The sequence below is a fragment of the Haplochromis burtoni genome, unplaced genomic scaffold, assembly GCF_018398535.1.
Source record: "Haplochromis burtoni strain Fernald_Lab_line unplaced genomic scaffold, NCSU_Asbu1 Contig_1, whole genome shotgun sequence".
NCBI lineage: Eukaryota > Metazoa > Chordata > Actinopteri > Cichliformes > Cichlidae > Haplochromis > Haplochromis burtoni.
Window position 1 is genome coordinate 6,729,837 of NW_024582362.1, and position 13,705 is coordinate 6,743,541.

General features: G+C 42.7%; 1 protein-coding gene across 1 annotated transcript; it reads right to left on the reverse strand.

Annotated features, from left to right (window-relative positions):
* Positions 1-882: 882 nt before the first annotated feature.
* On the reverse strand, positions 883-12,822 carry LOC102291886 (death-associated protein). Its single transcript, XM_005912017.3, has 4 exons — positions 12,602-12,822; positions 11,621-11,717; positions 5,868-5,910; positions 883-2,781 (listed from the first exon to the last, which is right to left on the reverse strand). The coding sequence occupies exons 1-4, from the start codon at positions 12,654-12,656 to the stop codon at positions 2,662-2,664; spliced, it is 315 nt and encodes a 104-aa protein (XP_005912079.1). The 5' UTR covers positions 12,657-12,822; the 3' UTR covers positions 883-2,661.
* Between the last annotated feature and the right edge of the window lie 883 nt (positions 12,823-13,705).

Here is a 13,705-nt window from a genome sequence, read left to right on the forward strand (position 1 = left end):
CTACTCTTCAGGGGACCTTTCAACAGGGTAAAGAGTTAAGAAAGCACGTCAGACTCTCCACTACATCAGAAAAGGTGATACAGGAAAACCAATTTTGCTTAAAATCGAGACTTTTCCCCTGTGCGTATTTACTGCAGTATATCTCTCACACCAATCTTTAGCTCTAACCGTTGACCTATTGTTCACTGGATAGACTAGCAATCAACATTTTTATCCTGGCAAAAACAAGTATTTAAGAATAAATTACCATCTCAGTTTTATCCTCCCACAGACAAAAAATGCAGAGCCTGGTACTATAATACATTTTGAGCAGTGTCTCACTTATGTTCTGTTCTCCCAGTCAGTCTAATAAGGCATGGCAGGGAATGAGAGGCCTGCCACACCGAGAGAACTATATACAACCAAGGAGAGTGGGGGAGACTGTGTCTGCTTTAATGGGGAGTTTCAGCCTGCTGACTGAGACTCGTACCAAGTAAGCCTGCACTGGCTGGTTTATTGGGCTAACATAAGCTGACAGAACACCTGATTGCAGATGCTTGTGTAAAGATGGATTACATGCACTAACACCTGGTGCACAGTGTGTGTGTGTGCTTGTGTGATGAAGGGAAAACAGCAGATAGCTCTTGGAGAGATGCTTCGGTCTCATTTCAAAACACCACCTGAGCCCTAATCCCTCAGTGCATGGTGCTAATTCACCATGGGACGCCCAAATGCTCTAGGTGGGGTACAGCACGCAATCCACACAATCCATCAAGTGGGACTAGTCTGAACTTTTTCAGAGTGCAAAATATTAGATCATTTCCCACAAAGAACCACAAAGGTTTATTTTTCCCCCTGTCCCCATCATTCACAAATATGTTTAAATAAAGACAAACTGAAAAGTTGTTTTTCAAGATAGTCTATATCTTTATTTACTATGACAACCATACCTAATGCCTAAGTCCACTCAATTACTTTTTACAATTTGAACAATTCAAGAAAAAATACTGAGAAGAAAAAAAAATTGAAACTGAATTAAATTAACAGAGGAAATCACTTCTTCTTCTTGGCAACATCATTTTCTTTGTTTCTTTCCTGGAAACCTGAACATTAGTGTTGCAACAAATAACACTAGAGCGCAAGTGGGTTTTAAGGAAAAGGGTGTTGTGTGTTTGTGTGTGTCTGTGTGTATTAAAGCATATCGCTCTCGGGAAACCCAATCTGGAGTTTCGGGAGGTTGTACACATTTCTGACACGCGTTGAGCCATGTAACGACAAACGCGCTGCATCTTCGTCGTACGCCGATAAACAGTCGCGTGGTTGAAATGTCTTTGCTTCGACGCTTTTTGTATGGAATGTAGAAACTGCTCTTTTTTGTTACACCTGTGCTGTTCTCCTTTAATGTTCCCATTTTCACCTTCATCTGACAGTTTAATGCCTCGCTCTTTGCTCGACTGCTTCTCTGTAATGCTTTGTTCCCCTTGTAATTAAGTCCCTTGTGATATCTGGGCTAATGTTAATGCAGTCACAGAGCATCCCGCAGCCGGTGCTACTCTTTAAGTTTCATTACATATTTCGCTGCACTTTCATTCTGCAACAAATAAACATGAGACCGATGAGCCTGCGCATCTTCAAAATCTCAGCGACGAGGCACCGATGGTAGAGTTTTACTGTGAACAGGTTACGTTTTTGGGAAACGATAAATACCGATACAGCTGAGGCTGATAACAACTGTGAGGGGCTCCTTTCTGTTAAATAAAGGTAAGAACGGTCACACTGGGAGGAAACGGTGATAAAAGCTCAACAGGTTCGACTGTGGCTCAGAAGCTTCGTCAGCATTTTGACTGATGACATCAAGCATAAGCAAAAAGCTTCTTGGGTAATGGCATCACTACAGCAAACATTTCTGTAATATTTAAATATATTCAAAAATTTCAAATGAAGGCCAATCAAACATTACATCGCTTATTCTTTTAGACATTTCTACCATTAATATATAATATGTTGACAAGGTCAAATGGAATGCAATTAAGCACTAATGCGCTAACGATTGGTTATTGCTGTCATGTAATTTGCTAGTCGTACTTTCTCTTGTCAAAGCTGCTGAATTATACACTCAAAAGCTGCTTTCTGTGAGGTTTTTTTTTGGTTTGGAGGGTTGATAAACAGGGATCCACCTCCTGACTTGTTGATTGGTTCTTTTGTGAAGATCAAAGGATCCTATCGTGGGCTTGGTTGGGTTAAATAGGCTGATTGATAGGTTGCTGTGATTAACTGGATGCTGTCAAAGTTCCCCAAACAGACTCAGATCTGAGATCGGTTTCTCTGTTTATACTTGATTTTCTTTTTTTTGAGAAGAGAGAAGAGAACAATTCAAGAAGACTTCACCGGTTTACATCACCTCAAGACTTATTCAAGTGGAAAATAATCCTTCAAAAGGAGAGTGCAAAGCTACTAGAGCGGCACCAATGCAGCAGTGGTATTAAAAGTGGGACTTGCACTGAAGCGTTACTGACTTCAGGTGTCTCGTTACTGACTAATTTCTCAAAATGTATGATTTCTCTTTTTATTTAGAGGAGATCTGTGCCTGGTGGGGAACCGTCTTCATCCTATCTGTTCCATTTGGAAGGCCGGCTGGTGGAGTTAGTAGCTTGGTGGCTTGGTTGTAGATTGGTGCCTGGCTCACTTGCGGGGTTGGTGGATGTGCTGGTTGATGTGCTGGGCAGGGGGAAGCTTGGGGACACCAGGCAGGGGCTTGTTGTGGGCCACCTGGGCAGCAGCTGGGGTGAAGTCCTTATCACCCTAAACATAAAACAGTAAATAAAAAACAGCAAAGGAGGACAAAGTTGAACCAAAAAGAAAAGCTAAGCCACAAGGCTAGTAGTGTAAGGATAAAACAACATATACAATCTAAAGAAGACTGAAAAAAATGTATGTGTGTGTATAGAACTCTGTTCATAACCAGGTTTGTGTACTTTATCCCTGCGTGAAATAATACAGTATGTGGACCCTTAAATCCTTTCCCACTGATCCCCCTGAAGATGCATGACAGGTACAGTATGGAGCACTCATCTGCTCTCCAGGTTTAATCTATTATTCCAAGAAAAATGCACATAAATAGCCTTGCTTCCTCTAAATCGGATCAAGTCACAGAATTTTAATCAGCAACTTAGGGGAGAATCACAGTTGGATTTCGTCCTCCTTTTGTTGTTATCCTCACTCCTTACTTCTCTATCTCTGCCAGCGTTTCGTTTCTCGCTCAGTTTGTCCCGTTTCTTCTACCTGCTCCATCTGCTGTTGCCTTCTCTTTGTGCTTTGCTCTCTGAGCAATAAAACTGCACTTGCACACAGGCATGAGTGTGATTAGGAGATTTTATATACTGTACAGTTATATAGGTTGATGGTGGCTGGTGAGCTCGATTAAAGCTGTAAAACTAAGCGCTCAAAGTAAGAATGAAAAGCACATACAGTCCACTGCTGTGTGCGTGACTGACTGGATTACTGGCCATTTGAATTCTTCCATCTGAAATCTTTGCGTTCATTTAAGCTGGCAATTTGCTGATGCCTTCTCGTTCATCCAGATGTTACCATATGTGAGTGTTACGCCATCATATAAATAACAGACATGGTTCCTTGACAGCCTCATTTCTTAGGATGTCCACATGGACGGACTTATATAACCCCTTTAATCAACCCTCTGCAAACAAACACAGCCTGTCTTTCTGAGCTTCTTGCTGAACTTTACTCACCCACCCCATCCTCGCCTGACCCTAATCCGTTCTGCTTAATGTGTTGGGCTTTTTTTTTTTCACCGCACGTGTAGCTGTGCACTGGTTTTCCAGCAAGCTGGTGTTTGTGTGTAGGTGGGCGCACAAACAAAGTGTGCATGTGTGTACTTCTTTTATTTAAAGAAAATTCCTGAGTTGACTCGAGGGGATGTGGATGATATTAACCTCCAATTACCCTTCACTCTCTTCTGAAGCTCAAAGCTTTTTCCACGAATACCTCTGTCCTACTGCAGAGGTATAGGAGGGAATATAACAAATTAACTGTCTTATTGCAACACGCTGTGAAAAGAAGTGAGGGCGACTGGCATCTCTTAAAATGACAATGCCAACAATCAACAAAAATGTAGCCTATTTTCAGATATTTAATCGAATTAAAGATTAAAATGTCTGTAATAAACATCATCAAGCCCAAAAGGCCTGTTCTCATGTTGGAGAAACAATGTCCTTTAGACTGAGAGATCAAAGTGGAGATGTTTGGCCATAATGCATGGCACCACATCTCATGATAACCAAACAAAGCATATCAGTGCGAACCCTTCATGCCAACTATCAAGCACAGTGATCATTTGGAGGGGTGATGATTTGGGCTTGTTTTGGAGCCATATGACGTGGTCACCTTGCAGTCACTGGGTCACCTATAAACGTCTCTGTATACTGAAGTACACAGAGTATATTCTAGAGTCTGATGTGAGGCCATCTGTCCAAAAGCTGAAGGTCAAAACTGGGTCATGCACAGGTGCAAATCTACAACAGAATGACTGAAAAAGAAAAGATCAAGGTGATGCAATGACCCAAGGAGGTCCAGACCTCATCGTGATCTTAAGAGAGCTGTGCACAACTGAATGCCTGCAGATGTCAAAGACCAAAAGTTCTTCAACAATGATTTCAGAGACTGATGGTCAGTCAGAAAACCATTATTTCAAGGTTTTCTTGCTAAAGTTGGTTCTGGAAGCTACTAAATTATTGGAATTATTGGTGTAAACCTTAAGTTTCAGGACTTGGACAGGTTCTTGGGGGTGGAGGGGGGTGCTACAGAAAAAGACTTTGTGGTGTGATCTGATTACAGGTAAGAAGAAGAAACAAAGTCTGAAAAAAAAAACTTACTCTGGGCGTTTAATAATTGCTCGACCTGTAATGGTATTTCTTCCTTTTTTTCTACTTTCTTCTTCAGCTAGTCTTTCTTTAGATGCTTTACTTCCTGGTAATAGTTCTATTATAAAAAAAAATGCATTTTAGAAACACATTCAGCTACTGAATGAAAAATTGAAGGTACATAGCCAGAAGGCATATTTTTTTGTAGGCTAAAAAAAGGGGGGGGGGGGAGGGGAACTCTCTGGAGACCACACACACACACTGAAGTGTTTCACTTAACTCTTAAAAGGCTTTTCTGAGGCTTTGTGCACTGCTAGCCTCTGGGCTTGATGGCAGTGATAGGGGCAAATGGGAAGGCTAGAGGAGGATCGGGGGATAAATGGGATGCCTGCCACCTTCTGATATCACTGCAATCTTCCGCAAACAATCTGCCTGGTCTGACACACACACACAAAGCGGGGAACGAAGCCATCCAGCCAGTCAAGGACACTTTTCACACAGACACACGCACACATACAGTCAAAAGAATTAAACACAAACAGCTATTCACAGCCTTCACCTGCTTTTCAAAACAGCAGGTCAAGGCTGTAAAAGCCTAAACAGACTCTGGCACTGATGCAGTTAAAGCCATATGTGGTTAATACCCAGCATTTTGCAGTAAAGTGAACTACTAGTCAATGTGCAGCTTGCAATTTCCAGTTTTGATTGGGAGTGTGTCAGAGAAGCAGCTTCAACTCTGTGGTCTTTTTTGCAGAAGGTTTTGGTGCTGCACGGTGGCACCGCATTTTATTAAACCAGATTCATAAATTACAGATAAGCCACTTTTCCCTCATCTCATTTGGCACCAGTATTTTCTCGATTTTCTTTCCCTCCCCTGCTTTTTCTCCCATCTCTCTGTCTTGTTCTGCTGAGCCTCTATGGTCCCTGTAGAACCCCTGTCCCAGATATAAACCACATTATAATGCTTATTTCAACACCACTGGTGGTCTGTATTAATGTGTGTCTTACCTTTGTAACCACTCCAGACACAATCACAGGGGCCCTCGGTGGACTTTAAAGAAAAAAACACAAAGGAGACAGAAAAGAGAAATTAGAAAGGATTTTTTTTAAAAACAGGTCAATAGCACAGCTGTCTGCATATAGTTTATGCCAACATTTACATAAGTTTGCCTACATCAAATAAATAAGGAACATCCCAAAGATGCCAAAAACCTACAACACCTACCCACCCACTTACCTACCCACACACACACACACACACATACTACACACCCCGGATGGACCTGCCAGCAGCTTAAATAGCTCCCATTCATTCTGGCCAAACACTGAGGCTCACAGCTTCTAATGGAAAGGAAGAGGGGAAGGGAGGAGGGAGTAAGAAAACTAAACCCCTGAAAGAGAAAGAGAGCTAAAGTGAAGCCTGGTGATGAAGATGAAGAAAAAAGATTTAGGGAGGAGGAGAAAAAGGAGAACAGAGAAAAGTGAGGACAGGGAGGAAAGAAAGGCGATGAGGGGTAAAGTACTGTAGAAGGAGGAGGAGAAAGAGGACAGAGAGACCCAGGGAGTGAAATACCTATATAATAACAAACTGTTAGAGGAGAGTAAAAGAGGATGAAGGAGAGAGGCAGGCGAGCGCTCACTCAGACATGGAGGGAAGGGATGGAGGCAGAGAAAAAGATGAGGAGGAGGAATGCGGAACCCGAGGTAAGTATCGACCTTGACATGACAAACGAGTGCCGTCTAATTTTACGGCATAGTCACCCCTCCGGCTAAAAGTGCAGTCAAGTTAGCCACCTTCAAAACTCCACTTAAGGACATTAACTATAGCAGCAAGCATGTCCAGCTTACAGCTTACCTCATTACCGGCCTAATTTAGATTGAAAAAAGATGAAAAGTTTTGGACACACACTTCAAACTGCAGCCTCAGCAGTCAAAATACAAACATTTTCAACCCATCTGCTCCTTTCTATTTAAATTTTTTTTTTTTTTATGATTCGCGCACAACTTTTCCAATTAACAGTTGCAGATTTCCAACACATCTGTGAAACATCGGATTTACCGATCTACATCTAGGCACTCATCTTAATGAGAAAATTCACACCTCGGTATTACATTAACGCCTAGATACGTCGAATATCATTGATTACGCCATGCTAGCCACTTGTCAAAAAGCGAGGTTGAGAGGTTCTCTATTAGCAATTCAATTAACTGAAAACGTAGCACATTAGCACCGCAAGTGTTCCTTATTCTAATCAACACCAAGTTAGTTAGGTTTTTTTAAGGCTAGCTGGGGAGCAGGTGGAGGGTAAATCAGCAAGTGAAGATGAAAAAGTGCTTTTCAGAAGATCATCTCAAACAGTTTATCCTGGATGTTAACTCTATTTATAGACGTAGAAATAAAAACATGTAACATATGCACAGGAGTTGTTTTAGCCCTTCTGGCTCATCTGAAGCGACAGTCAGATGCAACACTTGGGTTGACTTGAATAGCAATGCTCAGTTGGATATGTATTCATATAGTGACACAGTGTGGACTCATGCTGAGCTGTCTCTATTGTACTGAGTGTCCCTCTCCAATGTGCACTTTGAGGTGAAATCCTGAAATATTATACAACAGACAATAAAGTGAGGGATATTTGAAAAAAATTGATTTAAGAGAAAGGTCAGTGCATAGAATTAAGGATATTGTTTCAAAGGGTGTCTCTTGCTCCTGGCATCAGGGCATCATAACAACAGAGAGCAGACAGATAAGACATGTCTAGACAAACTGGGAGTGGTGGTGGGGGGTTAAGCTGTAAAACAGTCAAGCATTTGGCTCCTTCAGGTCTTAAGAGTTTTGTTTTTGATCGGACTCAAAGAAAAATAAGCTTTTCGCTCAACTGGCTAAACACACAAAACTTTGTTTTTTTTCTCCTTGGGAGTATGCTCACATCTGGAATGTGGCTTTTTTCCTAGATCCTTGGCCAATATGTTGCTACCAGAACACTTTAAATCCACCTCGGCACTCGTTTTCTGGTGATGGGACATGTTTTACCAAACGATATTCTTTCATTTGATTACGGCGGAGGTCTTCTCCAGTCTGGTGACTGTTAAGGCAACACCGTACAAGTCAGATTACTTCAGCTTTTTTGTTTTGTTTTGTGGACCAACTCAAAAAAGCTTTAGCCAAATTCAAAGATAATTCATTAAAATTGTTAATATTGGTTTGATTTTCTCATGCACAACGTATATTTTAATCAAATGGTCATAAATAACAGGCAATGTAGACTCATCGCCTTTCCTGTAAGTGCGCCAACTGTGCTTACATCCGAAGTCATGCAACCCACCCAAATGTCAATTCCGAGTCGGGAAAAACCACGATCAAACCACGCGCTGACCCTTGGTGCCCTGTGAAGGGGAGTGTTGCCATTCTGGAAGAGACTACTCCCTTCCAGATAGACATGTTGCATCAGAGCATAAAGGTGATCACAGGCAACAGCTCTGTATTGATTTTAAGCAACTCTCCCCTCTAATGGAACAAGCAGACCTAAACCGTGCCAACAAATGCCTCTCCCAGCCTCGGATCTCCTCACTGCAGGGCCAAGAGTTCCGATTTTTCCTGTAATTTGCAAGCTGTCTGCAGCCACTGCATAATCACCAGCTGCAGACAAACACTAATGACAGGTTTTAGTCACACTTGATAAACAGATAACAGTCATTCAGTTTAAGACTTATTAATCAGAGATTAGTAAAACCACACCATGGCAAGCCCTGAATCCTTGATCTAGATACCGCACAAAAGCATTATCCTTCAGATTAGACTACTGACACCTTTGTAATCTACTCTATCTGCACGGGGAAGAGGAACGACAGGAGGGCAGAGAGAAGGAGAAATCAAAAGTGACAAAGACCTCTTTTTTGGTTTTCTGTGCGCAGGAGGAATGTGGCCGCGTTCACAGGCAGGATGAGTCTGCAGGGGGCAGTAGAGAGCTGCGTGGGATCTTGGGGAGGCTTAGTGCCAGGAGAGGGGAAGAGTTAGAGGAAATAGAGAGAGGAACAGGGGAGGAAAAGAGTGACGGAGAGTCAGAAATCTCAACTGTTAAGTCAAATGTGCAATAATCCATCTGCGTGATGTTTTTCTTTAACCTTTTTATTTTTTAAGCATTAAAGCCACTGCTACTTCTACCCCACCCATTTCTCTCTCTGCTTCAGCAGAGCAGGAAGTTTGTTGCCGTGGGCGAGGTGCTGGTTGCCATAGAAACTAATGCCTGTTGCCCATCTTCCCTCCTCTTCCCCCTTATCTCCCTCTCTCTCCTCTCAACTTTTCACCGTGAGCTGTCAACCTACTGCACGTCTCACCACAGCTCCTGCATACAGTGTATGTGTGCAGCGACTGAGTCGATCTTTTTCCGAGTCTCTGGAACATATCCCCCTCTCACCACAACCTGTAGTGCAGCCGACGCAAAGCCGACTTTCCTCCTTGTATGTGGTTTATAGACATTCAGCTGAGAGTCCCATCCAAAAGATGTGCAAGAAGTTCGTAACGCGCCAAGTGGCACTTTTTCCACCCCTATTAAACTTCTCTGCTTCTCTTACTCTTGTAATGTACATCACACTGTAGCTGAATGTTTTACATAGTGGTTCCTGATGGCTTACGAGAACAACTTTCACACGATTATGGAGCAGGAAGCTCCAGCTCGGAGGCCAACTTTTGCTTCCCCTTTCTGGCCTTTTTCCACTCGTTCCACCCCTTCTCCATCTCTTACCTGTCCTTTTTCCTATCTTCATACTGCCACAGCACCCCTTACCATACAATAATAATCCCCTCCTATCCTAATCCTCTCCTCTCCATAATCCCAGCCACCTATTTCTTTCCTTGCTTCATCTGTCCATCTCAGCTAGATTGGGAGAGGCAGGTGTTCCCCCGACTAAAACGCTCCACTGGCTGCAACTAATACAAAATTTACCCAGTAGCCACCTGCTAGACGTCCATCAGCGTGACACAAAGAGGGACTGACAGAAGTGCGTGTGACCGAGAGCTGCACTGATTGTATTTAGTGAGTGCACTTACTCTGCCTCTCTTTTTGTAGATGTGCTGACAGGTAATCTTTAGATCACAACGAAGAACGTGCACCTGCACTTAAAAAAGACGAGAGCAGGCAGGGCAGGGTGAAGAAAATGCTCCATTTTCCTAATTAGCGCAAAAAGATGTGATCTTTCTACACTGTAAGCTCTGCAGGCAAATTCCAGATATTTGCCTGCAGATTCCAGATATTGTTGTTTGTGTATTTCTAACTGTGCAAGTCCTAAAGTCATGATGCGATGCAAGGAGATGATGCAAATAGGACTGGATAAAGAATCGTAAAGGATCCTTTGCACTGCACCGGTGACAAGCAGTTTGTCTTTATATACTCTCAAACAACATGACAAACTAAGGAAGTACATAGTTGTTAGGCTGGAATAGCGCCGATCACCATCTACAACATGTATAAAGCGCAGTCCGCATGCGTTTTTGTACTTGCGATAAATACTTGGCCTCAATTTTTAAACTTTAATGCCCTCTCTATTATTACCACCCGTCATCTTGGCAGAAAAGAGAAGACGGCAACAGGAAATGACTTACTGGTGCTGACAGGCTTGATGCTAGTCCTCCTTTGAATTACAGGAAAAGACTCAACCAACCAGCTTTGCCGATGAAGACCATGCAATATGTCATTTAGTGTGCGTACGTGTGGAAAGTTGTGCACAGAAAATTTCCTGACAGTTGGCAATGTTCTTGAACCCTGCTCACTGCTGTGCACTGCCTGTCACTTCCCATTTACCACCTCTTATTAACACACACACGCACACACACACACAGATATGTGGTGAGAATATGCCACCTGTGCTGATACGCACACAGCTGACGTACCCTTGTGAATATTGAGGAGATGTAGGAGAGTGTACAAGCACAGATTCAAAGACAGACACACGCAGCTACCCGGAAAATAAGGAGCAACTTGCAACGACGCCGTTGCAGAGCGGAGAGACCTCAGCACAAGCAATGCAATTCAAGCAACAAAAGACGAACATGCTAATGCGGAGACGGAACAATTATTGTCTCTCGCAAACAGAGCCAGCGTGATGTAAAACATTAAAACCGAGCCTGTTTATGGCAAAACAATAGCGACTGCTGAATAGGCTGTTCGAGTTAATGCTGTAATTATGCAGTAATTATGTTGTTTACTGAATTAGCTGGCGACAACACATGAAAAGTCTGCCGCGGAACTGCCTACAGTACAGCCTTACGGAAAAGCGAAAGCCGCTAAATGCCTTGGTTGGCAATTTGCAGAGCGTGTTTGTGATTAGCAATTTACAAATCACCACAGTTAAAGGCTGCACACAGACTAACAGATATGTGTGTACTTAGGTTTTATTTTAAAAAACACATGATATGACAAAGCCTTTCACCACTGAAACACTGCACGTTAGTTTCATCTTGAATCCCCGTGCAGCCCTTTAGTGTCTTATCATGCACTTTCATCTTTCATTTTGCCTGCACAATGCTTAGTTTTTGCATATCTGTGCAGTCATTTCATCTCTGTATTTGTTTTGCCTGCCGCTATGCGTCACTGTGGCTGCGTCGCACATATCTTCTGCCATTTTCGTCTCTTTGTAGGTCTTTTGTGGTGGTTTCGATGGTCCTTTGATTGACTTTCTGTGGTTTACAGTCACCTCAAGAGATCCCTCTACCCGAGCGATGGCTCGACTGCTCGGGTCTTTCTCTAAAGCGAGCGCGTTACCTGCTGCTGATGTACTCCTCGCTGTCATCTTTCTGCGGTGGTTCTGGAGCAGGAGTTGGCTGGTGCTTCTGCACTATCCTCATACCGCCTGCCTTTACTGGAGCACACCCACACACAGAGAGACAGAACACGTATGCAGTGATTTGCCAGATCAGCTGAAAGAATTTGTCCAAGGTCTCACTATCAAAACAGGAAATTTAAATAGATTTAAAAAGCCACTTTAGTTGTGTTTGGAGAGTTAGGTGACTTGGGCCTTTTGACTTTATAGCCAGCGTTTGAAGAAGCAAAAATAAATGAATTTTAAGAATTTTGTTTAATGCTGACATAATCATGTCTGTGACTTGCACAGAGGTCGGTTGTAGCAGTTGCTGGACGACTGTTCTGTGGTTGTCCTTGATCTCGGACAGCCTCACACACTACAAGTTAATGAGTGTGTTGTGAGCTTCCCGCTGATAACAGGTTGGGTGCGAGGTGCACTGGTTATCTTACTGTGTTATCAGTCCTGCAGCTGCTGTGGCCCACTGCCCTGCCTGCTACTGCTTATGTCCACGTACACCTTTTCCCGTTTCTGTGCAGCCTACATGGCTGAAGCCTCGAGCCCATGGCCTCCACGTCACCGCCCGCCATTGAGCAGCTATTAGCGGCAACAATGAAACTAAACCCTTTCTAAAGGGCCGGCGATCCTCACCAATCGCTACAATGTCAGCAATGTGATGTTGCAAGAGCCCACGCAAATCAGGAAGTAGGGGAATGTGCGAAAGACAATTACGGCAAATTATTCTAAACGCAATCTGGACACCACAGACGATTTATAGTCTAAGGCATCTGCCAGTGTAAGGGTTGCATAAGTATTAATCATCACCATCATGTGATCTTTTCTCTCCTTTTTTTGATCTGAGACATTGCACAAACAAAAGGCCTTCAGATTCATAACAGGCTTAAAAAAACCCACCCCCAGCACCACAGCACAGGGAGCTTTACCTGCAGGGAGATGACCGCCTTTGGTTTCGATTTTCTCCTTCGGCGGCGATGACATGCTGCCTGCTCAGATGTGGGGGTCTGCTGCGGAAACCGAGCTGAGCCTCAATTTTAAAGCTGTTCCCGCTTTATTCTGCCTGAAAATGTGGACTACACTCAAGTCTGGATCGTCAACGTGGCTTTTTCCTGAGCATTGTTTGGAAGAGATGCGTGGTGACGTCGTGCGGAGCCGTAAAAAGCGCGGTGACGTCAGTCGTAAAAATCTCAACTAAGGTATTCGGGTTGTTAAAAGATTTACCAGATTATTATTATTATTATTATTATTATTATTATTATTATTATTATTATTATTATTATTATTTCCGGTAATGTATGTCTGATTTATTTGAGCAATAAATGCCAGTTACGAAAGCAGAGCTATCAGTAAAGTACCGCACATCATTAGGAAGGTCTTTGTGAGTAAACATGACATAGATCTAATTGAGCTCATGACTTAATCTCTGCCAGCGTCCAGGCTACACAAATAAATGAAACAAAATGAGTATCTATAGTAGATCTCCACCTACACAGCCTCTAATGCAGTGTAAGCAGTCATCGTCTATAATGAAGCAGCCTGTTTTCATTTCCCACCAATAAACTGTGATGCTGAAGCAACGATCAGCGTGCAACTGCTTCAGCTTGTATGTCTGCCTGCATATTTGTTAGCGGCCGAGCGTCCACAGTTTCTATGATATCAGATTTTTGTGACGGTGGATACCAAAAGCAGCTTGAGCTGTTTGGTCAACGTGAAGTTGAATGTCACACCAAATGTGAAAAATCAGTAAAAACGTTACATTACCCACAACACTTTATGTCTTAAAACTTCACAACAGTGCCAAGGCTTTTTCCAGTACAACACCCTACAATGTCACAATGATGCCATAAAATTTATCAAAATCCCACATGGCAATAATATATCTTAAAATCTTACAGCTTATAGAAATGAAAGATTTCAGCCGGGCCTGCTCCAGTCATATGGGTAAAGATAAAAAAAAAAAAATACACAATTTTATTATGTAAAGCTTCAAGGTCATAGGCCAAAGGTCAGAAATCAGGGTGATGTTATAA